Raw genomic sequence first — 25,065 nt, forward strand, 5'->3', positions numbered from 1 at the left:
CTTCGTGTAGCAGTGGGACTCAATATGACCATCATTGTTGCAGTAGCCATAATGTGGACGGGGGCAACCTAAGCCTCCAGAAGGAGTGGGCAAGAGCAGCGGAGCACTCGAGCGAGATGGGGTCGGTGCAGCAGGTGGCGTAGAAGGAGCCCGAGCAGTGAGCACCAAGGGAACCTCCAGCAAACCAGCACCACGTAAGCGAGTCTCCTCAGCATGAATCTCAGAAATCGCCTCCATGAGAGAAATACGGCCACGAGCAAACAACTGAGCACGCCGGGGCTCAAACTCCTTACGGAGACGAGACAGGAACTCGTAGACGCGATGAAACTCCAAGTTGACCTGGACAACCTGGCAACAGGGGCAAGTACGACAACCAGCAGTGCGGAGAGAATCGAGCTGGCGCCAGATAGCAGAACTCTGTGCATAGAAGTCATCAACAGTAGAGTCACCCTGCTGAAGAGCATGCTCCTGACGAATCACAGAGAGGTATAAGGCATCACCAGAGGGCTGATAGCGCTGACGAAGGCGGGTCCACATCTCAAAGACAGTAGGAAGGCCTAGAAACTCAGAGGCAAACTGAGGCAGAACACTAGCAGTGAGAACAGCTGCAGCACGAGCATCATCATCAAGCCACCGGGTGTAAGCAGACAGAGCACCATGATACGTCTGAAGAGCCTCCTCATAAACCAAAAACTTCTCATCATAAGCACGATCAGCAGCCTCATCAGCAAGCTTAGCCGCATCCTTGGCGGCCTGATTAGTATCTGCAGGAAGAGCCGGAGGGATCGGCGGAGTGGGAGCCACATGAGGAACTGGACGTGGCGGACAACAGACCTCGCTAGAAAGAACACCGGAGAGACGGATGCCACGCATGTGAATGCGCATGAAGCCAATGAACTCGGTGTAGTTAGTACCATCGAAGATCACCGAACAACGAGGGACAACAACATAGCCCGATGCAGTTGACATTTTTTTTGGTCAACGACTGCGTGTAAGCCCGATCCGATCTGGAGGGCAGAATCGAGTAGCTGGACGACGGTATCCGATCTGGAAGGCGGAGGCGAGCAGGAGGAGGTCGCCTTCTGGACTTCGGCGGCGGTTGTATGCGTACGCCGTGGCGTGGGTTGACACGGCGCAAAGGCACCAGACGCAACCCGACCGCTCTGGCGGCCTCGATCCGGCTTGGCACGAGCGGTTCCTCTTCCGCGTGCATGAAGCCGCGCTCGCCGAGGAAATGGAGCGGGGCCTAGAGCACGTCGATCTCACGGGAACGAGCGGGGCCTGCAACGCTTCTATCCCTCGATCTCACGAGAACGAGCGGGGCCTGCAGCGCTTCTATCCCACGGGAACCAGCAGCAGTTGGAGACGGCTTCGATCTGCAGCGGAACGGGAAGGAGAAGGAGATCGAGGAAGACTTCGATCGGGAGCAGGAGGCAGGCGCTGGCACGAGGTGACGAGGAGGAGCCGCTGCCTGACGGGAACGAGCCAGAGAGGAGAGTGGCGGTGTGGAGCAGATCAACAGCACGAGTTCCGGAATGCAAAAGTTAACCTAGCTCTAATACCATGTTAGGAATAAGCAACTTGTATTCCCATGAGGCCATAGGTCGGTATATATACATATACAGGTGGTGGACTATATGCAGGAAACCCCTTATATATTGGGATAAATACAAAACGGTACATGACTTATATTATAACTCTAACAATTGCTATTACAGTTCAGTCATGGCAGAGACTAGTTCCTGACAAGCCCCCATTGTGGTTAAACGCCCTACTTTCTGCCTTGTTCTTTTCTTTATATACGGAGGATTACAATGTCGGGGGATACCCGTCGAGTTATGATGGAGATTTCGACGATAAGCGTCGAAATCGTTGTACATGGAGTAGTATGCTAAAACTAGTTAGAAAGGAGTGGATCCCCTTCCGTGGCCCGTGTTGCCCCTTATATAGCTCTGACATTGTCGGCGTAAGTGAAATTATGTATGGCATGTCTCCCATCGCCGCTCAAATGGGCCCCGCAAAGCCCAAAGGTATCACCTCGACACATCGAGAAGCGCCGCTCCCTCAAGAGGAGACCTACCATTGAATGAAATCAAGGGAAGAAAAACTCTGTACAGAGGAAGAGGGCCAAAGCATTGTATACCACCACCGTATCCGACTCCTATCCCTACACACCCCATCGCGCCTGTGAGCATTAAATCCTGTCTGCTATAGGCATAGAGCTGCATGTCCGCAAGTTGAAAGAAAGAAGACGTCGGCGGCAAAGCTTATTAAAAAGAGTTGTATGCCATCGGTTTGTAATCAGGCAATTCACTTATTAATCCATCCAAGCCTCAAAGTAGCACTCCACTTTCTCCATGTGTGTGTGTACGCTGCACTAGTGAGTGTGTGTTTTGCTAGTGAGCTGAGCGTGCAAACAGCCGCTACTGTCAGCTACTCTGTAGTCTGGGCTAACAGCACCGACATGTCCATAACCAGTGCTATATAAGGGGTACCAACGAAATCATAGAAGGGGATCGCTCCCTCGCCCTAGTTTTAACCTACACCATGTAGAAGGCTTCAGGTGCTTCAGGCTGGGATCTACACCATCATCAGAACTAGCCCAGACTTCCCAACTTGCCGAGGCCCTCCCTCTACATTGTAACTCTCATATTGTCCACATATACAAGGAAGGAGCAAGGCAGGAAGTAGGGCTTTTACCCACATTGGGGACCAAAAATCAACATGTGGACAGACTCAGAGGTATGGCTCAAGAGGCATATTCATGGACACATAGGGGGCAGCAACAAATTTTGAATAAACTGCGAAAGCTAGGACTTGAACTCAAGACCTTAGGCCCCGATACCATGTTAAGCTTGATGCACTAGCCAACGCAACCAAAAGTCTGAACTCATGGAAAGGGTTACGCAATCCAAATATACACTTCAAACACCGCTTCTCACGTGTGACGCGGAAGTCAACACGTGGACAGACTCATAGGTATGGCTCAAGAGACCGATACATGGACACAAAGGGGGACAACAACAATTTTTAGATAAATTGCGAAAGCCAAGACTTGAACTCAAGACCTTAGATCCGACACCATGTTAAGCTTCATGTACTGGCCAACACAACCAAAAATCCGAACTGATGGAAAGGACTAGGTAATCCACTATACACTTCAACACCATCGACTACAAATTCCACACTTGCTCTATTACCGCTGTCAGGATCGATGTAAAATCATCCACAGGTATGGGTGGCTCCCTATCGATGTGAGGCGTATAGGACTAGGTGTTGGACTGGTGTTGGTTTACAACGCATATATCTTTTCTAAGTTGTAGAGAGTTTCCTTTGATATGCTGTACTTTGATGGGAAGTCTCCTCGGTGGTCGGTGGCGCTCCTCCTTGGTGTGATATCCTATCTGTTGATTTACCGGGGGCCCGTTGATATGGCGTTGAGGTCCCAGGCCATAAGTAATTCTACTTATCATCGACAATATGGCTAAGCGACACTCCTTTTGCGTCTAAATATGTTAGCTCTGCACTAGTACCATGTACCTTTCTTTGAATATCCCTTCTGACTTATATTTGTGTCACTACAAAACGCTTTCCAAACAGTTCAGGTTCTTTTAACTAGTCATGTAACCATTTGCTGTTTCTCAAGTTCACGTGAGGCACAAAGGAACAATTGCCTATCAAAACAAACCAGAGAAAATCTGGACTTAAATTTGTGCACAGTTCCTTCGAATCCTAGTTTACCTACTTGCCATAACAGGAAGAAAGCACCGAGGATGAGGAGGATGAAAAGGAGATAACACAGGGCGAAGCTATCTCCTGGCTTTTTGTATTGACTATTTGGATTTCAATTCTCTCTGGGTATCTGGTAGATGCCATACAGGTAACGAACTGTTTACATCAGGATACAAATATAATCGCTATTTTACATCAATTCATTATCTCCTGCTCGAACATGCCACTGGCCTTTGTAACAGGGGGCCTCTGAATCATTAAACATGCCACTGGCCTTTATTAGTGTTATTCTGCTTCCTATCGTGGGGAATGCTGCTGAGCATGCAAGCGCCATTATGTTTGCCATGAGAAACAAACTTGTAAGCAGCCCCTGCTTTCTGCAACTCAATTGTGTGTTTCTGTTCTCATCTTTAATTTCTTGCATGCCATAAGGACATTACATTGGGTGTCGCCATAGGGTCGTCAACACAGATATCTATGTTTGTAGTAAGTTCATTTACTCAACGAGATTCAACTTTCGTCCTGTACATTTTCATTTTTTTGCAAGGTTAAACAATTGCAACCAACACCCACGTTGCATGATTTGCAGATTCCATTCTGTGTGGTAATTGGCTGGATGATGGGGGAAGAGATGGACTTGAACTTTCAATTGTTTGAGACAGCAACTCTTTTTATAACAGTACTTGTGGTGGCATTTATGCTACAGGTCTGTTTGCAGAATGAGTCAGCATTTATAATTTATTCTGTAGTTTATACAGTTGCCACAATGTGCTCCTTTTAAATATGACGAAGTGCAACTTTAACACTCAGTCTATGCTTTTTCCAGGAAGGCACGTCAAACTATTTTAAAGGCCTTATGCTCATATTATGTTATCTCATAGTTGCCGCAAGCTTTTTTGTGCACGTTGATCCCAAATCAAGTATGTATTACTTTTCACCGTTCAACCTCCATAATTATATCGTCAATAATCCCCTTTTTAAAGTTTGACCATGTCTATAGCAAAATCCAGAGATTTACGATGCCAAATATATACAATATGACAACATATTTCATAATAAATCTAATGAAGTAATTTTGGTTTTGTAGATGTTGATATATTTTTACATAAACTTGGTCAAACTTAATGAAGTTTGACTTAGGACAATCTTGGAACCTCAATTATTTTGGAACGGAGGTAGTAAACAGTAGTCTTGGTTAACCCAAATAAAGTAGGCTGGGACATTGGTTAACCCAAATGACATGACCGTGTACTCATACATGCCATACCGAGTCACGAATGCCGTCTTCGGAATGTCTTGGGGTCTGATCTTCAACTGATAGTACCCAGATCTGAGATCGATTTTGGAAAACACCTTGGCACCATTCAACTGATCGAACATGTCTTTAATCTTGGGGAGTGGGTACTTGTTCTTTATTGTGACCTTATTGAGAGAATGGTAATCGACACAAAGTCGGATAGTCCCATCCCTCTTTGACACAAATAGACCAGGTCCCCAAGGAGAGGCACTAGGGCGGATGAATCCTTTCGTGAGCCGCTCTGCTAGTTGCTTCTTTAGTTCAGCCAACTCTTCGGATCCCATTCTGTAGGGCTTCTTATAGATGGGCATTAGCTCAATGATGAATTCTATGTAATGGTTAGGAGGCATTCCGGACAGCTCATCAGGAATGACATCTGGCTATTCACATACCACTGGCACTTGATGTAATTCAATTCCCGACAGACAATTGATCTGAGGGGCTTGAGCGACTTCAAGATGATAAGGTCTGCTAGGAAGTCTATCATGTTGATATCAATCCCAACTCCTTTACATCCTATCTTGGTCCTCAAAACTGAACCTGGGGTTTGTACCAACATATGACTATCCAGGGGTGTAGGCTTTATACTGTTAGAGTACTATATATGTAGCCATGTAGCCTTTAGTATTTACCCTACTGTATAAGGGGTTTTCTGCATATTACACACATGTACATGTATATATACTAGCCTATGGCCTCCTGGAAATACAAGTTGTATATTTCCCTAACATGGTATTAGAGCTAGGTCAATTTTTTGCACGCTGCAACTCGTGCTATTGATCTTCTCGTCGCCACTGCTTTTTTCTCCTCGTCTGGATCGAGGAGCACAGCCGCCGGGCCCTCTCTCTCTCTGGCTCGAAGACTCGCTGGGTGCCTGATCTCGCTCGAAGCCGCTGTGCCTGCGTCTCCCTCGAAGCTCTAGATCGAAGCCCCTTCACCAAAGTCGCTGAATCCCGCCGTCCTCCACCGAAGTCGCCGGATCCCGCTGTCTCTGCCGGATCTCAGTGTTCTCTGACGCCACCGTCTTCGTTCCCGTGGCCCCTGCTGGATCCCACCGACCCGTTCGTTCCCGCAGCCCCTCGCTAGATCCTGCAGCCCCTCGATCCCGCAGCTCCTCTGCCAACTGCGGGATCTCGCCGGCCCTTGCTGCCGTTGACTCGCCTGATCCTGCCCCTGCTCTCTGCTGGTTCTTGTAATCTCTGCTGCCGCCGGGAGAGCTGCATATTTCCTAAAAAAAATAAAAAAAATGTCTGCTGCATCGGGCCATGTTGTTGTTCCTCGTTGTCCTGTGATTTTTGATGGCACTAACTACACCAAGTTCGTTGGCTTCACGTGCATTCATATGCGTGGCATCCGTCTATGGGGCGTTCTTTCTGGCGAGGTCTGTTGTCCGCCACGTCCGGTTCCTCCTGTGGCCCCCACTCCGCCGACGCCACCGGTTCTTCCTGCGGATGCTAATCAGGTTGCGAAGGATGCAGCTAAGCTTGCTGATGAGGCCGTTGTTCGTGCTTATGATGAGCAGTTTTTGACTTATGATGAGGCTCTTAAGACGTATCATGGTGCTCTGTCTGTTTACACCAAGTGGTGTAAGTGGCTTGATGATGACGCTCGTGCTGCAACTATTCTCACTGCTAGTGTTCTGCCTCAGTTTGCCTCTTGAGTTTTTGGGCCTTCCGACTGTATTTGAGATGTGGACCCGTCTCCGTCTGCGCTATGAGCCCTCTGGTGATGCCTTATACCTCTCTGTGGTCCGTTAGGAGCATGCTCTTCATCAGGGTGACTCCACTGTTGATGATTTCTATGCACAGAGTTCTGCTATCTGGCGTCAGCTCGATTCTCTCCGCACTGCTGGTTGTCGGACTTGTCAGTGTTGCCAGGCTGTGCGGGCTGATCTGGAGTTTCATCGTGTCTATGAGTTCTTGTCTTGGCTTCGTAAGGAGTTTGAGCCCCGGCGTGCTCAGTTGTTTGCTCGTGGTCGTATCTCCCTCATGGAGGCGCTTTCTGAGATTCGTGCTGAGGAGATTCGCTTACGTGGCGCTGGGTTACTTGAGGTTCCTTCTGTGCTTGTTGCTCGAGTTCCTGTTATAACGCCTGTTGCACCGGCTCCGTCCCGCTCCAGTGCTCCACCGCTCTTGCCTACTCCTCCCGGTGGTCAGGGTCGCTCCCGTCCTCATTGTGGCTACTACAATATGGCTGGGCATGTTGAGTCTAAGTGCTTCCAGAAGAAGCGACACCTGCGTAAGGCGCTTTCATCATCATCAGGGAACTCTCCTTCAACATCGTCTGCCACGGTCTTGACTGAGCATGATATTCTCAGGCTTAAGCGTCTCCTTGCTGCTTCCGGTTCTTCTTCCACGGGTACTGCAGGTTCTGTGACTGATGCTTCCCGCACTGAGCAACCACCACCCTCTACACAGTCAGGTACATCCTCGTGGGTTCTGGACTCCGGAGCTTCTTTTCATATCTTCTCATTCTTCCAATTTGTCCTCTCTTCGACCACTTGATTCTCCTGTTCATGTACTCACTGCTGATGGTACTCCTCTTTCTGTTGCTAGTCGAGGCAATCATACCACGCCCTCTTATTCTGTTTCCGATGTTGCTCATGTTCCTCGACTTACCATGAATCTTTTTTCTGCTGGTCAACTTATTGATTTTGGTTGTCGCGTCATCCTTGACGCTGACTCCTGTTCTATTAAGGATCGTCGAACGCACACTTTGGTTGGGGCTGGCCCTCATCGCCATGACTCTCAGGGTCTTTGGAAGTTTGACTGGCTTCATGTTCCTTCCGTTGCCACCACCATCGCCATCCGCTTCTGTCGCTTCAGCTACCAGCTCCTTCCAACAGAGCCATCATCGACTTGGTCATCTTTGTGGTTCTCGTTTGTCGTCTTTAGTTCGCCGAGGCCTTCTGGGGTCTGTCTCAGGAAATGTCTCTTTAGAGTGTCAGGGTTGTCGTCTTGGTAAACAGATTCAGTTACCTTATCCTACCAGTGAGTCAGTGTCCCACCGTCCTTTTGATTTAGTCCACTCCGGTGTATGGGGACCGGCTCCCTTCGCTTTGAAAGGGGGTCATCGATACTATATTATTTTTATAGATGATTTCTCTCGTTACACTTGGCTATCCTTTATGACTTTTTGCAGTGAAGTTTTATCTATATATAAGCGTTTTGCCGCCATGGTTCACACTCAGTTTTCTTCGCCCATTTGTGTGTTCCGTGCCGACTCCGCTGGCGAGTATATTTCTAAGATGATGCGTGGTGTTCTTGCTGAGCAAGGGACTCTTTCTCAGTTATCTTCTCCTGGTGCTCATGCTCAGAATGGCGTGGCTGAGCGCAAGCATCGTCACCTTCTTGAGATGACTCGTGCATTGATGATTGCTGCCTCTCTCCTGCCTCATTTTTGGGCTGAGGCCGTATCCACCTCCACCTCCACCTATCTTATCAATCTACAACCTTCCGCTGCTCTACAAGGTGGTGTTCCTTTCGAGTGTCTTTTTGATCGTTCTCCCGATTATTCGATGCTTCGTTTGTTTGGTTGTGTTTGCTATGTTCTTCTTGCCCCTCGAGAACGCACCAAACTGACCGCTCTGTCTATTGAGTGTGTCTTCTTAGGCTATAATGATGAGCATAAGGGCTATTGTTGTTGGGATCCTATCGGTCGTCGGATGTGTATTTCTCGGGATGTGACTTTTGGTGAGTCTTGTCCATTCTACCCGCGCCCATCTTCCTCGACCTTTTCAGTGGAGGATATCTCTTTCTTCACTTTTCCTGACACACCTATCACCCCATCGAGCCTTTGTCTATTCGTTCCGCTAGCTCTGCTTCTCCACCTCTTGCCGATTTGCCGCCACCATCTCCCATGGTTTCCTCACCTAGCATGTCACCGGATTCTGCACCTTCATCTCTAGTGACTTCTTCGTCTCCATCCCCGATTCTACCTTGGCTTGTATTCTTCCATCTTTTCCTCAGTATTACACTTGTCGTTCACGTTATGTGGATGCCTCTACGGATGTATCGTCCTCCTCGTCTTAGCCTACCTATGGCTTGCGTTCTCGTCCTCGTCCTCGTCCGCCTGTTGATCGCTTTGGATTTCCCGCCGCTGGTGCTGCAGTTCTTGAGCCGACTTCTTATCGTGAGGCTGTTGTTCATCCTGAATGGCAGTTTGCGATGGTAGAGGAGATTGCTACTCTTGAACGCATTGGTACATGGGATCTTGTTTCTCTTCCTCCCGGTGTCCGTCCCATCACTTGTAAGTGGGTCTACAAGGTTAAGCCTCGCTCCGATGGTTCTCTTGTGCGTTACAAAGCTCGTCTTGTAGCTCGTGGCTTTCAACAGGACCATGGTCGTGATTACGACGAGACTTTTGCTCCTGTGGCCCATATGACCACTATACGTACACTTCTTGCCGTGGCCTCTGCACGCCACTGGTCTGTATCTCTGTTTGATGTTAAGAATGCCTTTCTTAATGGTGAGCTGCGTGAGGTATACATGCAGCCACCACCGGGGTATTCTGTTCCTGATGGCATGGTATGTCGTCTTCGTCGCTCTCTCTATGGCCTTAAGCAAGCCCCCCGTGCCTGGTTTGAGCGTTTTGCCTCTGTGGTGACTGCCGCTGGTTTTTCAGCAAGTGCTCATGATCCGGCATTGTTTGTCCACCTTTCTCCTCGTGGTCGGACTCTTCTTCTCCTCTATGTTGATGACATGATCATCACTGGTGACGACCCCGAGTATATTGATTTTGTAAAGGCCCGTCTTAGTAAGCAGTTTCTTATGTCCGATCTTGGACCTCTTCGCTACTTTCTTGGAATTGAAGTCTCTTCTACCTCTGATGACTTTTTTATATCCCAGGAAAAGTATATCCAGGATCTTCTTGCTCGTGCTGCTCTTACTGACGAGCGCATTGTTGAGACTCCCATGGAGCTCAATGTTCACCTCCGTGATACTGATGGTGACCTCCTGCCTGATCCGACGCGTTATCGCCATCTCGTTGGCAGTCTTGTCTATCTAGTTGTCACTCGTCCGGATATCTCTTATTCGGTTCATATTTTGAGTCAGTTTGTCTCCGCTCCCACCTCGGTTCACTATAGTCACCTCCTTCGTGTTCTCCGATATCTTCGGGGCATGATCTCTCACCGTCTATTCTTTCCTCGCTCCAGTTCTTTACAGCTTCAAGCCTATTCAGATGCTACGTGGGCTAGTGATCCGTCAGATCACCGTTCACTTTCTGCTTACTGTGTTTTTCTTGGTGGTTCTCTCATTGCTTGGAAGACGAATAAATAGACCGCAGCTTCCCGTTCGAGTGCAGAGGCCGAGTTGCGAGCTATGGCTCTTTTGACGGCAGAGGTGACTTGGTTACGGTGGTTACTTCAGGATTTTGGTGTTTCTGTCATTGCACCTACTCTGCTCTTATCTGAAAGTACAGGTGCTATTAGCATTGCGCGCGTTCCCGTGAAGCATGAGGTCACCAAGCATATTGGTGTTGATGCTTTCTATGTGCGCGCTGGTGTGCAGGACCATGTTATTGCTCTTCAGCATATGCCTTTCGAGTTATAGTTGGCGGATTTTCTAACGAAGGCCCAGACTAGAGCACAGCATGGCTTCTATCTCTCCAAACTCAGTGTTGTTCATCCACCATGAGCTTGAGGGGGGGGGGTGTTAGAGTACTATATATGTAGCTATGTAGCCTTTATTTACCCTACTGTATAAGGTGTTTTCTGCACATTACACACCTGTACATGTATATATACTGACTATGGCCTCCTGGAAATACAAGCTGCATATTTCCCTAACATATACCACTATCTAGTGCAAACTTTTGGGTAACAGAAGAATGGGAGGCTTCACAATCGAACATAAGAGTTGCTGGGGTTGAGTTGACAAGGAACGTACCTAGTATGACATTCAGGTCTTCCTGGGCTTTCCCCCGTGGTGACGTGATTCACACGACCTTTGCCATTGTTGGGTTAGTTGCAGGGAGCTTGGTTTCTTGGCGGTGCTCCACGGGCTTGACCTTGGTTCGGCGCATTGGGACGCGGTGCATCTGGCTTCTTGTTGGGGCACTGCCTAGAGATGTGTCCAGGCTGACCACATCCAAAGCAAGTGACTTGGCCTGAGCTGTTGTTGTTCTTGCCATCGTTGTTGTTATTGGGGTTGTTGTAAGCTGGTTTGTGTTGGTATACTGTTGAGGCTGGTAGCTCGGGCGAGGTGCAGGAGTCCTGGCTTGCTGAGGCTGATAGGTTGGCCTGACTGGGGTTGGCTGCCAGGGGCGAGGCTTTTGGTTGCTGGAACTACCCTTCCTGATCATCTTGCGCTTGTGAGTGTCTTCCATGGCACGACGCTTGTCCTCAAGCATGAGGGCCTTGTTCGCCAGGTGAAAAGAAGGTTCGGCAGTCGTGGACGACGAGCTGATACTGCAAGGCTTGCTGGAGTCTTTCCATGTAGCGTTTTATCTTAGCCGTCTCAGTGTTGACATCTTCGGGGGCATACCTTGACAGGAGGTTGAACTTGTGCATGTACTCCTTGACAAAACCACTTCCTTGCTTCAGCGCTCGGTATTTCCTCCTCTTGATAGCCATGATTCCAGAAGGAATGCGAGCCATGCGGAATCCTTCCTTAAAATCAGCCCAGGTGATCACACGGTCGCCTTGCATGACCTTGAATCCATCCCACCAAGCTTCTGACGGTACCTCCGAGGCAGTGAGAGGCATAAAGAACCTTCTCATGGTTCTCATTGCAGTTGACCAGTGCAAGGAGGTCCTCGATGGTGCGGATCCAGTCATCGGTATCCAGAGGTTCAACAGTCTCGGTAAAGGTTGTCGGTGAATTCCTCATGAACTCGGACAGAGTGGAGCGCTCATTATCGTTCCTTCCTTGCTGCTGGTTGTTCACAAGGACTTGAGACATTTGCTGGATAGCAGCAGAGTTGGTTTGGCGTTCCTCCCGAAGAACTTGGACAAACTGAGGTATGGTTATGTTCTCCGGTGGAGGTGGTGGCGGGGGAATGTGGCCTTGTGGCTGCTCTTGGTGATCTCCAGCCTGAGCAGACCCACCAGCTCCCTGCTGCTGGCTAGAGTTGTCGGCGCTGGGGTTGATGAAGGAGCTGCTGCGTGTTGCTGTCACCGCCCTATTTGGAGCAGCCAAGTCAAATAACTGGGACCCATGTTTGGAACAAGGCATAACAATGCATGATATAGCACTAGGTAGGTAAGTTGCAGAAGGCTAATTTTGAGTGCAATGACATGTTCAATCAATTTGTAAAAGCATGCACCATGAAGTTGCGGATATCCATATGAACAGGTTACAGATATCAATATAAGCAGTGGTTGAACATCCCATGTTCAATCATCATATCAAGTCATTCGACTTATCTTCAGCATCCCCCCCACACACACCAAGTTTTATGAAAACATCAGACGTAGTTTAAGTAGGACCACCAGTTGTCCATGACCGTGGACACGGCTATTCGATTAGTTTTACACTTTGCAGAGGCTGTACACTTTACCCATAAGACTCGGGAAACTTCCGTGTCAAGCCACGACTCGCGGTATTTTTCGTACCCGAGGTAAGTATATGAACAAAGCCTTTCCCATGACGATACTAACAGAGTCCACTCGTTGGTACCCAGCCCGCATGATGTACATCACGAGTCTCATCCATGAGAGGACCAACGGTGTGCCCAATGTCTGTGAAAACAGCCCATGGTCGTCCTTTCCGGCACGGCCCCGTATTGAGAGTGACCACGTCACTCCTGCCACTAGTAATGCGGGCTCTCTGCTAGTACCGACCAAGGTAATCAACAAAGGCCCGTTCCATAAGGGGTATTGTGGTTGTACATGTAAGGTTGGGACGGTCAGCAAATCTTAAATCTCTCCGTTTTCGAAAACACACACACGACTTGCCTCGGTACACCACTTCTTTATCAAGTGGTTACCTAACTCATCATCATCTCCCTCAGGCATTAGTGGCACCGGACAGGGTTTTCGAAAAGTCTTTGAAAACATTTTCTTTCCAACACCATGCATAATTCCGTCCCACTTGCGTAGCATCTACTAGCATCCTATCTACTTCCCACCCACACAACTCTAAGCAGGAGGTAGAGTCATGGCAATGCAAGTATCAACGAGAAAAGTAACGGAGGCAACCCACCAAGGTGGTCACCATTTCATCATGATTCGATGCAACAAGGTGAAGTGTTATATGCCATGCAAAAAGGGGTTTCTTAGACACGATCAAAGGGCTGGTTGCCTGGCTCACTATGTCTTTGGGGTCTTAAAATCCTTCTGGTCCAACTTCTTCGTCAACCACGTAATCTATCGTCACAATAAACGGGCAAAAATAAAACCATGACAAAAACAGGAAAAATATTTCACTCCTAAAAAAGTCAAATCATTTTTATAAAATACTAGGATGAAATTTAACATTGCCAAAATTATTAGGCTTTGGTTTTGAAGTGTCAAAAATGGTGAAAAGCATATTAACAGTGGTTTTAAATATTCAAAAGAGAGTTTCAAATACACACAACAAATGAAATATTTTCCAAATGGTGCACAAGTGGCACCATTGAATAGGCTGGATTATTACAGGTATTTAGGAAGTGGCACAAGTGGCACCATTAAATAGATCCGCCGCCACCTCGCGAGACGTCACTGCCGTCTCCTCAGGCTCAGCCGTCACTGGGCTCTTATACCATGTGGAAACGGGGGTGAGGGGGGAGAGAGGACTACCTCCAGACGGGACGAACCCTGATGTCTGATCGCTCGCGTGAGTTCTCCTATCTCGTGGATGTGTGGCGGCTATCTCTCACGGGAGGACTGTGAGCTCCTCCTAGGTCATCTCAACGGCTAGGCCTTGTGGGCTTAAGTGAGATGGGCCAGACAACACATACCGGTTCAACATGTGAACATAAGTGGGAGCCCACGGGGAGAAAGATGTTACGTGGGAGAGTGTAAGTCAAAGAATGACTTTGGGTAAACAAAAGAGCTCATCCTTGAGGACGAGCTGCTTGTCGAGGAAGCGAGATATGTTACGTGGGGAATCCTTATGGTAGGCGCAAGGAAGGTTACGCTACGGTTAGACAAGGGCAACTTGATGTCCTAAAGGATGCACTTGTTTTGGTAGTATCAGTTCAAGATCCTATGTTAAACATATGAGGTGTTGCATGTAGCTGGTTGCCCAGATGGGATTTGTTAGAGTATATATAATATAGCCATGTACCCTTTTGTACTTATCCCATTGTACAAGGGGTTCCTGCATATATTCCACACCTGTACATGTATATATAGGCCTATGGCCTCATGGGAATACAAGTTGCATATTTCCTAACATGGTATTAGAGCCTAGGATGAGCCTAGGTTCTTTTTCGCACGCGCAACTCGTGCTCTTCCCGATCCAATCTTCTGCACAGCCGCCGCTATCTCTTCTACCAGTGGCTGCCTTTGTTCCCCGCTGAAGGCCGCCGTGTCCGCTCCCGAGTTCTGCTCGATCCCGCTGCCCGAGTCCCGCTGGAACTCGAGGCCAGGTGCACTCGATCTCGGGCTCTCGTCATAAGAAGAGCAACCCGATCCCGTTGCCACAACCCCCTTGGATCTCGTCGCCACAACCCCGCTGGATCTAGTCGCCCTGTTCGCAGCCAACATAGCCCCGTTCGCCGCCCTCGCCATATCCCGTCGCCACGCTGCCCCCTGTCCGCCGCCCTTGCCGGATCTCGCCTGCTCCCGTTGCTACACCGCCGCCCTCGCCGGATCTCGCCCACTCCCGTAGCTACACCGCCGTCCACGTCGGAAGTCGCCGCCGCCTCGCCGGTTTTCAACTGTTGCTGGTTTGGATTTTGTGTTCTCGCTTGATTCCTATTGCCGTTGGTTCTAATGTCGCTGGATCTCGTGGTCAACTGCTGCTGCTGGTTCCCGTGACTTTCTGTTCGCTGTTGTTGTTTCTACTTTGGGCTGTTGACTAAAAAAGATGTCTGCAACATTGGGCTATGTTGCCGTTCCTCGCTGTCCGGTGATTTTTGATGGCACTAACTACACCTAGTTTGTTGGCTTTATGCGCATTCATATGCGTGGCATCCGTCTATGGGGTATTCTTTCTGGCGAGGTCCGCTGTCTGCCATGTCCGGTTCCTCCTGTCGCCCCTACTCCGCCGACGCAACCGGTTCTTCCTGCGGATGCTAATCAGGCCGCGAAGGATGCAGCTAAGCTTGCTGATGAGGTTGTTGTTCGTGCTTATGATGAGCAGGTTTTAATTTATGAGGAGACTCTTAACACGTATCATGTTGCTCTGTCAGTTTATACTCAGTGGCTTGATGATGATGCCCGTGCCGCCGCTATTCTCACTGCTAGTGTTCAGCCTCAGTTTGCTTCTGAGTTCTCGGGCCTGCCCACTGTATTTGAGTTGTGGACCCGTCTTTGTCAGCGTTATGAACCCTCTGGTGATGCCTTATACCTGTCTGTGGTCCGTCAGGAGCATGCTCTTCAGCAGGGTGACTCCACTGTTGATGATTTCTATGCACAGAGTTGTGCTATCTAGCGCCAGCTTGATTCTCTACGAAGTGCTGGTTGTCGTACTTGCCCGTGTTGCCAGGCTGTACAGGCCAATTTGGAGTTTCATCGTGTCTACGAGTTCTTGTCTTGGCTCCGTAAGGAGTTTGAGCCCCGGCGTGCTCAGTTGTTTGCTCGTGGCCGTATTTCTCTCATGGAGGCACTTTTTGAGATTCGTGCTGAGGAGACTCGTTTACGTGGTGCTGGTTTACTTGAGGTTCCCTCTGTGCTCGCTGCTAGAGCTCCTGCTATGCGACCTGTTGCACCGACTCCTTCCCGCTCGAGTGTTGTGCCGCTCTTGCCCACTCATGGCGGCTCGGGTCGCCCCCGTCCACATTGCGGCTACTGCAACTTGGATGGTCATGTCCAGTCTCAGTGCTTTCAGAAGAAGAAACACCCGCGTGAGGCGCGGTCATCATCTTCAAGGACTTCTTCTTGTACTTCGACATCTTTAGCCACCGCTTTGACTGATCAGGATATTTTGAGACTTAAGCGTCTGCTCGCCGCTTCAGGTTCTTTCTCGACGGGTACTGCTGGTTCTGTGACTGATGCTTCCCGCACTGAGCAACCACCTTCTACACAGTTAGGTACATCCCCATGGGTTGTGGACTCCGGAGCTTCTTTTCATATGTCTTCTCATTCTTTCACTTTGTCCTCTCTTAGATCACTTGATTTTCCTGTTCATGTACTCACTGCTGATGGTACTACTCTTTCTGTTGCTAGTCGAGGCAATCTTACAACTCCTTTTTATTCTGTTCCTCATGTTGCTCATGTTCCTTGACTTACCATGAATCTGTTTTCTGCTGGTCAACTTACTGGTTCTGGTTGTCGCGTCATCCTTGACGTTGACTCTTGTTCTATTCAGGACCATCGCACGCACACTCTGGTTGGGGCTGGCCTTCGCCGCCATGATTCTCAGGGTCTTTGGGAGTTAGACTGGCTTCATGTTCCTTCCGCTGCCACCACTATCGCCAGTTCCTCTGCTTCGGTCGCCTCCGCTACCGGTTCCTTCCAGCAGTGGCATTATCGACTTGGTCATCTTTGTGGTTCTCATTTGTCGTTTTTAGTTCGTCGAGGTCTTCTGTGGTCTGTCTCAGGAGATGTCTCTTTAGAATGTCAGGGCTGTCGACTTGGCAAACAGATTCGGTTACCATATTCAAATAGCGAGTCTGTGTCTCAGCGTGCTTTTGATTTAGTCCATTCCGATGTATGGGGTCCGGCTCCGTTCGCTTCGAAAGGGGGTCATCGATACTATATTATTTTCATAGACGATTTCTCTCGTTACACATGGCTTTATTTTATGACTTCTTGTAGTGAGGTGTTGTCCATTTATAAGCGTTTTGCTGTCATGGTTCACACTCAGTTCTCGTCGCCATTTGTGTGTTTCGTGCTGACTCCGGTGGCGAGTATACTTCTAAGATGTTGCGTGGTGTTCTTACTGAGCATGGGACTCTTTCTCAGTTCTCTTGTCCTGGTGCTCACGCTCATAATGGCGTGGCTGAGCGCAACCATCGTCACCTTCTTGAGACGGCTCGTGCATTGATGATTGCCGCCTCTCTCCCACCTCATTTTTCGGCTGAGGCTGTCTCCACCTCCACCTATCTCATCAATCTACAACCGTCCGCTGCCCTATAGGGTGGTGTTCCTTTCAAGAGTCTTTTTGATCGTTCTCCCGATTATTCGATGCTTCGCTTGTTTTGTTGTGTTTGCTATGTTCTTCTTGCCCCCCGCGAACGCACCAAACTGACCGCTCAGTCTGTTGAGTGTGTCTTTTTAGATTATAGTGATGAGCATAAGGGCTATCGTTGTTCGGATCTATCGGTCGTCGGATGCTTATTTCTCGGGATGTGACTTTTGATGAGTCTCGTCCCTTCTTCCCGCGCCCATCTTCCTCGACATTTTCAGTGGAGGATATCTCTTTCCTCACTTTTCCTGACACACCTATCACCCCCATCGAGCCTTTGTCTATTCGTTCTACTACCTCTGCATCTCCACTCCTTGCCGATTTGCCGCCACCATCTCCCACAGTTTCCTCACCTAGCATGTCACTGGATTCTGCACCTTCATCTCCGGTGACTTCTTCGTCTCCACCCCCCGATTCTACCTCAACGGTTCCTCCTTGTATTCTTCCATCTTTTCCTCAGTATTTCACTCGCCGTTCACATAATGTGGATGCGTCTGCGGATGTGTCATCCTCCTCGTCTTCGTCTACCTATGGCTTGCGTCCTCGTCCTCGTCCGCCTGTTGATCGTCTTGGATTGCCCACCGCTGGTGCTGCTGTTCTTGAGCCGACTTCTAATCGTGAGGCTGTTGTTCATCCTGAATGGCAGTTTGCGACGACAGAGGAGATTGCTGCTCTTGAACGCACTGGTACATGGGATCTTGTTTCTATTCCTCCCGGTGTCCGTCCCAACACTTGTAAGTGGGTCTACAAGGTTAATACTCGCTCCGATGGTTCTCTTGAGCGTTACAAAGCTCGTCTTGTGGCTCGTGGCTTTCAACAGGAGCATGGTCGTGATTATGATGAGAGTTGCTCCTGTGGCCCATATGACCATTGTTCGCACACTTCTTGTCGTGGCCTCCGTTTGCCACTTGTCTGTGTGTCAGCTTAATGTTAAGAATGCATTTCTTAATGGTGAACTACCTGAGGAGGTGTACATGCAACCACCACCTAGGTATTCTGTTCTTGATGGCATGGTATGTCGTCTTCGTCGCTCTCTATATGGCCTTAAGCAAGCTCCCCGTGCCTGGTTTGAGCGTTTTGCCTCTGTGGTGACTACCGCTGGTTTTTCAGCAAGTGCTCATGATCCGACATTATTTGTCCACCTTTCTCCTTGTGGTCGGACTCTTCTTCTTCTCTATGTTGATGACATGATCATCACTTGTGACGACCCTGAGTATATTGCCTTTGTAGAGGCCCGTCTTAGTGAGCAGTTTATTATGTCCAATCTTGGACCTTTTTGCTACTTTCTTGGGATTGAAGTCTCTTCTACCTCTGATGACTTTTTTATATCCCAGGAAAAGTATATCCAGGATCTTCTTGCTCGTACCGACGAGCGCATTGTTGAGACTCCCATGGAGCTCAATGTTCACCTCCGTGATACCGATGGTGACCCCCTGCCTGATCCGACGCGTTATCATCATCTTGTTGGCAGTCTTGTCTATCTAGCTGTCACTCGTCCGGATATCTCTTATCTGGTTCATATTCTGAGTCAGTTTGTCTCTGCTCCCACCTCGGTTCACTATAGTCATCTCCTTCGTGTTCTCCGATATCTTCGGGGCACAATCTCTCACCGTCTATTCTTTCCTCGCTCCAGTTCCTTACATTGTGTTTTTCTTGGTGGTTCTCTCATTTCCTGGAAGACGAAGAAACAGACTGCAGTTTTCCGTTCGAGTGCAGAGGCTGAGTTGCGAGCTATGACTCTTTTGACGACTGAGGTGACTTGGTTACGGTGGTTACTTCACGATTTTGGTGTTTCTGTCACTACACCTACTATGCTATTATCTGACAGTACATGTGCTATTAGCATTGCGCGCGATCCCGTGAAGCATGAGCTCACCAAGCATATTGGTGTTGATGCTTTCTATGTGCGCGCTGGTGTACAAGATCAGGTTATTGCTCTTCAGTATGTGCCTTCCGAGTTACAGTTGGTAGATTTCCTGACGAAGGCCCAGACTAGAGCGCAACATGGCTTCTATCTCTCCAAACTCAGTGTTGTTCATCCACCATGAGTTTGAGGGGGGGCGGTGTTAGAGTATACATAATATAGCCATGTACCATTTTGTATTTATCCCATTGTATAAGGGGTTTCCTGCATATATTCCACACCTGTACATGTATATATACTGGCCTATGTCCTCATGGGAATACAAGTTGCATATTTCCTAACAGGATTCACATGAGTCAAGTTTACCCAGGTTCGGGTCTTACGGTCGAGGTAATACCATACTCCTGCTTGGAAGCCATATCTTCCCCTAGAGCTTTCGCCGATCTTTGGGTAATCAATGCATGGTCTGCTTGATAGGCCGTGCCCCTTGATGACATGTAATGAGTGCTCAATAATATCCGCTAGAATGACTGGCAAGTCAGAAGGTTTTCAAGCATAGATGCTTCGGTTCTTAAGAAGGGAATCAACGAGCGTGCTTTCTTATGTCGGGCTCAGGCTGGCCCCGATCTCTGCAGTCTTGGTCGGGTCCTTGGGTGCACCTAGATCTTCTTTGTATCTTGCCTTGACTAGAAAACTGATGCCATGATGGCCTTCTTGCTCGGAGGAGCTGTTGTCCACCGCCTGTTGGAGCTAAGTCATGTTCCACATCTGCAAGTTTGGACTCGGCGACGTCGACAGTGGGCACCTCACAGTGATGATCCCATTGGGACCCGATATCTTGAGCTTTAGGTACATGTAACACAGACGGGCCATGAACTTTGCATATGCGGGGCGCCCTAGGAGAGCGCGGTAAGTACCCCTGAATGGGACGACCTTGAACGCGAGGGTTTCAGCTCGGAAGTTGTTGGTGGTGTCGAAAATTAGTTCCAAGGATATTTGGCCAAGAGGCTGGACACACTTCCCGGGCACAATGCCGTGGAAAGTAGTTGTGCTTTAGGTGTGAGAGCGGAATGTCCAACTTCAAAGTTCTGGCGTACATGATGTTTATGTTGCTTCCCGTCCATCTGCTCGGAGGCTGAGGGAGTGATGAGTGCTACTTTAGGTATCCGCCGCTCGGGGGGTGAAGGAACTACGATTGAGGCTAGCATCTGCTGCGCGGGGTTATGGAGGTACTCTCCGCATGATGGAGTATGGACAGGCTGGATCAGCTTCGCCTACAAACACAAACACCCGCAATCCAATGTACACATGGAGTGGGCTCGATTCCTGGGAAGCTGCAAAAATGCAAGCGGAAACGAGGACATGTAGCCGTGGAGGCTGCGTACTTGGCAAACCGGAATATTCCCGAAGCCGGATCCAAAAGTCGGATTGCACTTGTGGCCCATACAAAAGGAGCTTGTGTGGGTTTCTTTCCCGAAGACGCGAGACTCCAAACTCCAGACACACTCGGGGGCTACCGGTGATACAGTACACGGGGGTGACCCATCAACAAGGAAGCTGGGGTGCGCGGGGGGGGGGGGGGGGGGGGGTGGCGGCAACGCGACTTGAGGAGGCAGGGTCGTGGGCAGTCCACAGGCCTGGCTGGGAACAAGGAGTTCATCTTGGCGTGCAAGCCAAGAAGCCCTCACACAAGAGGTCGGTTAGGAGCCCAGTGAATCCTAGCTCTCATTCGCTTTAGAAGTCGAGGCTAGGGGTAGCTCATATCCATCTATTCCATACTCTCGGTAGTCATATTCACCATCCTTTTGTAACCCCCTCGCACGAGGTCTTCCCACATCAATACAAAACAAAGCGGGATGTAGATTATTACCTCATCATGAGCCCTTCGTGCGAACTCCCCACTAGTACTTCCGGCTACGCTTGGTACCCTACTGAGGGATCTGATGGTTTTCTGTACTGTCATCTGCGCCTATCAAAATGTTGACAACTACATTACATGGAGTCTTTTTGACTAGGAAACAACGGTGCCTGGCCTTCTCACTGGCACGTGGGGCCTGTGAGAGGCAGGAGGACTCGAGTGCTTGCGAGCTTGCTCGTGTCAAATGACCAATTGCCTGGCAGCAGCCACCCAAGTCAAAGATAAGGCGTGTGAGTAATTACATCCAAGTTCATTGTATATAGTTTATACGAAAGGCCAGTGTGGTCCCTCCATGCTATATAAGGGGAGAGTTGTGGCCAGGAGAAGAAAAGTCTTTTATTCACAACAAAACTAGTGGTAGAAGAGTGAAGAGAGGAAAAGGCATTCCCAGGCCAATACGCTCTGATCACTTGAGTGCTTGCGAGCTTGCTCGTGTCAAACGACCAATTGCCTGGCAGCAACCACCCAAGTCAAAGATAAGGCGTGTGAGTAATTACATCCAAGTTCATTGTATATAGTTTATACGAAAGGCCACTGTGGTCCCTCCATGCTATATAAGGGGAGAGCTGTGGCCAGGAGAAGGAAAAGTCTTTTAGACACAACAAAACTAGTGGTAGAAGAGTGAAGAGAGGAAAAGGCATTCCCGGGCCAATACGCTCTGATCACTTAGCTATCCCCGAGCACTCCCAATAGTGTGCTAGCACTTCTCAACAGTGAGCGAGCACTTGTACTCTTCATATATCCACCGTATAACGGAACAATGCAGGAGTACGATATTACACATAATTGCGGCCTGAACCTGGGTAAAAAAGAATCATGTCTCGAGATGGTGATTTAGTTAGTTGTTTGTCTTGAGCGTGTTTTAGCCCTTGGGCGAATCATAAAAGGGGGTCACTTGATCCCTGATACCGTGGGATCACACTCCGACAACCTTATATAGGGGGACAGGGCTAGGGTTAAATGTATCCGGGTCGGTAGAATCTAGCCTAATCATACGGGATGCGTATTTTCGTACGCCAAGTCTTGATGTGCCCTGATGTATGTCATTGGCTGAGCCGTGGGATTGTGTTATCCCATGGCTAATGGGCCGACTCTTGCCTTTGCTGGTACACCCTGGGGGCATGGCATCATCAAATAGTCTCCAGTTTCTGGTAAGGTAGTCTAGATTGAGTCAGATTCCAGTTAGAGTCCAAAGTATGTCAAAGTAGTACTAGTTTATATCCTATATAAAGGAGGACCTTGGTAGATGCTAGGGTTCTACCAGGTCCCGGACGTAGGTTGTAGGGGTGGAAGTGCGGGCGGCGAGGTTGGGGACGCCGGCACCAGCGGTTGGCGCCGTCGCGGCGTGAGAGAGAGAGAGAGGCGGCTAGGGTTTGGGGCTTCCTTCTCCTGAGGGAGACGACAACAGATTACTGTTTATTGTCTGATTAATATCAAAGGGGTACATGTGTTTATATAGGAGGACAGCCTCCACTAAATCCTAGATAACTTGGACTCTAAGATAGCTAAGATAACTTGGGCTAAGCCCGTAACTAACCCTGCCCATTGGGCCTCCTTCGTTGGTACGTTGTACCGGTCATAACATCTCTCCCCGCCTTCTCAAACAACTCGTCCTCGAGCTGAACATCTGGAAACTGCTGGCGGAAATCGTCGAGCTTCTCCCAAGTCGCTTCCTCCTCTAGCAGGCCGGTCCACTGTACCAAGACATGCCAGACGCCGCGATGCTGCTGCGCCTGCAGCACCTTCGCCACCTGTGCGGAAGCTGGAAGGAGGCGGCCATCTGAAGTAGGAGGAAGGGCCGGCGTCGCTGCAGGAGGGTTCCCGCGGTAGGCCTTCAGTAAGCCGACATGGAAGACGTCGTGGAGGCGAGAACCAGCTGGCAGCTCCAAGCGGTATGCGAGTGTGCCTACACGCTCCAGCACACGAAAGGGACCGGCGTAGCGAGGTCCCAATTTGCGCTTGGAGCGCGGGTCCAGAGACTGCGTGGTCCTGTGGAGGAGGCGCAGCCACACCCAATCGCCCACCGCGAACTCCGCCTCGCGATGATGAGCATCGTAGTACTCTCGGGCCAGCTGCTGTGCTTGGAGAAGACGTTGGCGCGCCTCAGCCAGAATGTCGTCGCGGATGAGGAGTAAGTCGCCCGCCGTCTCGGACCGAGCCGTCCCAGGCTTGTAAGGGAGCATCACCGGAGGTGGGCGCCCGTAGACCACCTCGAAAGGCGTCGTGCGCAGGGCGGAGTGATAGGAGGTGTTGTAGCAGTATTCCGCCCATGCCAACCAGTCCACCCAAGCTCGTGGACGATCACCAGTAACACAACGCAGGTACATGGCGATCACCTTGTTGACCACCTCGGATTGGCTGTCTGTCTGAGGGTGGAATGTCGTGCTCATGCGGAGCTTCACGCCCGCCAGTCGAAAGAGATCCCGCCAGACATGTCCCATGAACACGGGATCACGATCGCTGACGATGGACGAAGGAAAACCGTGGAGGCGGACGATGCCGTCGAAGAAGGCCCGCGCCACGGAGGTATATGGATAACCCAGGGGGATGAACTGCACGTACTTGGAGAAGCGGTCAACCATCGTGAGGATGACGGACTTGCCGCCCACCTTGGGAAGGCCCTCGATGAAGTCCATGGAAATATCCGCCCACACCTGTGAGGGTACGTCCAGCGGCTGCAGTAGACCCACGGGTCGTAGTGTCTCTGTCTTGTTCCGCTGGCACGTCACGCACGACCGCACCCATTCGCAGACCATCGCGCCATCACCGGGGATGTAAAAATCTGCCCGGAGACGATGGAGAGTCTTCTGCACGCCCTCGTGTCCTGCAAAATGCGCCAAGGTCACGACCTGGTGGCGCAGGTCGCCATAGTCGGGCACGAAGATGCGGCGGCCATGGAGGAGCAGCCCCTCGTCCAGGCGCCAGGGTGCTGCCAGCTCGCCGGCGTCAAGGCGCTGGCGCTGGCCCTGCGCGTCCGCAGCCGTCGAAGTTGCCCGGCGAATGTCGTCGATGAAGGCGAAAGATGGCCCGGAACGGATGCACATGATAGTGCCAGCCATGGCGACGTCGTCCGCGACATCCTCAGTGTCGCGGCGGGACAAGGCGTCGGCGACCGTGTTGAGACGGCCGGGGCGGTACTCAGCGGTAAAGTCGAAGCCGAAGAGCTTGCTGACCCACTGGTGCTGCGGAACGGTGGAGAGGCGCTGATCCAGCAAGAACTTGAGGCTATAGTGGTCCGTGCGCACACGAAACGACGTGCCCCAAAGATAAGGCCGCCAGTGGCGCATCGCCTGAACCAGTCCAATAAGCTCGCACTCGTAGGCCGTGAGCTTGTGACGGCGAGCGGCGAAGGGGCGGCTGAAGAAGGCGAGCGGTCCCTCGCCCTGGTGGAGGACGGCGCCGAAGCCGATGCCCGAGGCGTCGCAGTCCACCACGAACGACATATCGGAGTCCCGCATCTGGAGGACAGGTCCTGTCGTGAGCGCTCGCTGGAGAGCCTCGAATGCCGTAGTCGCCTCCTCGTCCCAGGAGAAGGCGTCGCGTCAGTGGCTCGGCGATGAGGCCGAAGTCCCGGATGTACTTCCGGTAGTAGCCGGCGAGGCCCAAGAAGCCGCGGAGCGCCCGCGGTGATTACGGAGTCGGCCACGCTGCGACGGCGGCGACCTTGTCCGCGTCCATCGCTACCCCGTCCGCCGAGATGACGTGCCCCAGGTACGCGATGGAGGTCGTGCCGAACGAGCACTTCGAGCGCTTGAGGTGAAGACGATGCGCTCGAAGCTCGTTGAAGATGATGGCCACGTGTTGTAGGTGCTCCGCCGAAGATGCACGGTAGATCAGAATGTCATCATAGAAAATAAGCATAAAGCGGCGCAAGTATGGACTGAGCACGTTGTTCATCAGGGCCTGGAAGGTCGCCGGCGCGTTGGAGAGGCCGAACGGCATCACCAGGAACTCAAAGTGGCCATGGTGAGTGCGGAACGCCGTCTTCTCGATGTCGTCAGGGTGCATGCGCACCTGATGGTAGCCCGAGCGAAGG

General features: G+C 50.3%; 1 protein-coding gene across 3 annotated transcripts in view; it reads left to right on the forward strand.

Moving 5' to 3' along the window:
- Nucleotides 1-25,065, forward strand: part of LOC123448498 (vacuolar cation/proton exchanger 2) — a 47,030-nt gene that overhangs the window by 14,712 nt on the left and 7,253 nt on the right. For 2 of the 3 annotated variants that reach the window (XM_045125411.1, XR_006631803.1), the window contains exons 7-11: nt 3,758-3,880; nt 3,975-4,091; nt 4,165-4,218; nt 4,322-4,438; nt 4,559-4,652. In XM_045125411.1, the coding sequence (XP_044981346.1) occupies nt 3,758-3,880; nt 3,975-4,091; nt 4,165-4,218; nt 4,322-4,438; nt 4,559-4,652 (505 nt within the window). Of the gene's footprint in view, nt 1-3,757; nt 3,881-3,974; nt 4,092-4,164; nt 4,219-4,279; nt 4,439-4,558; nt 4,653-25,065 lie in introns of all 3 variants that reach the window. The other variant, XR_006631804.1, reaches the window with a different exon arrangement.

The sequence above is a fragment of the Hordeum vulgare genome, chromosome 4H, assembly GCF_904849725.1.
Source record: "Hordeum vulgare subsp. vulgare chromosome 4H, MorexV3_pseudomolecules_assembly, whole genome shotgun sequence".
Lineage (NCBI taxonomy): Eukaryota > Viridiplantae > Streptophyta > Magnoliopsida > Poales > Poaceae > Hordeum > Hordeum vulgare.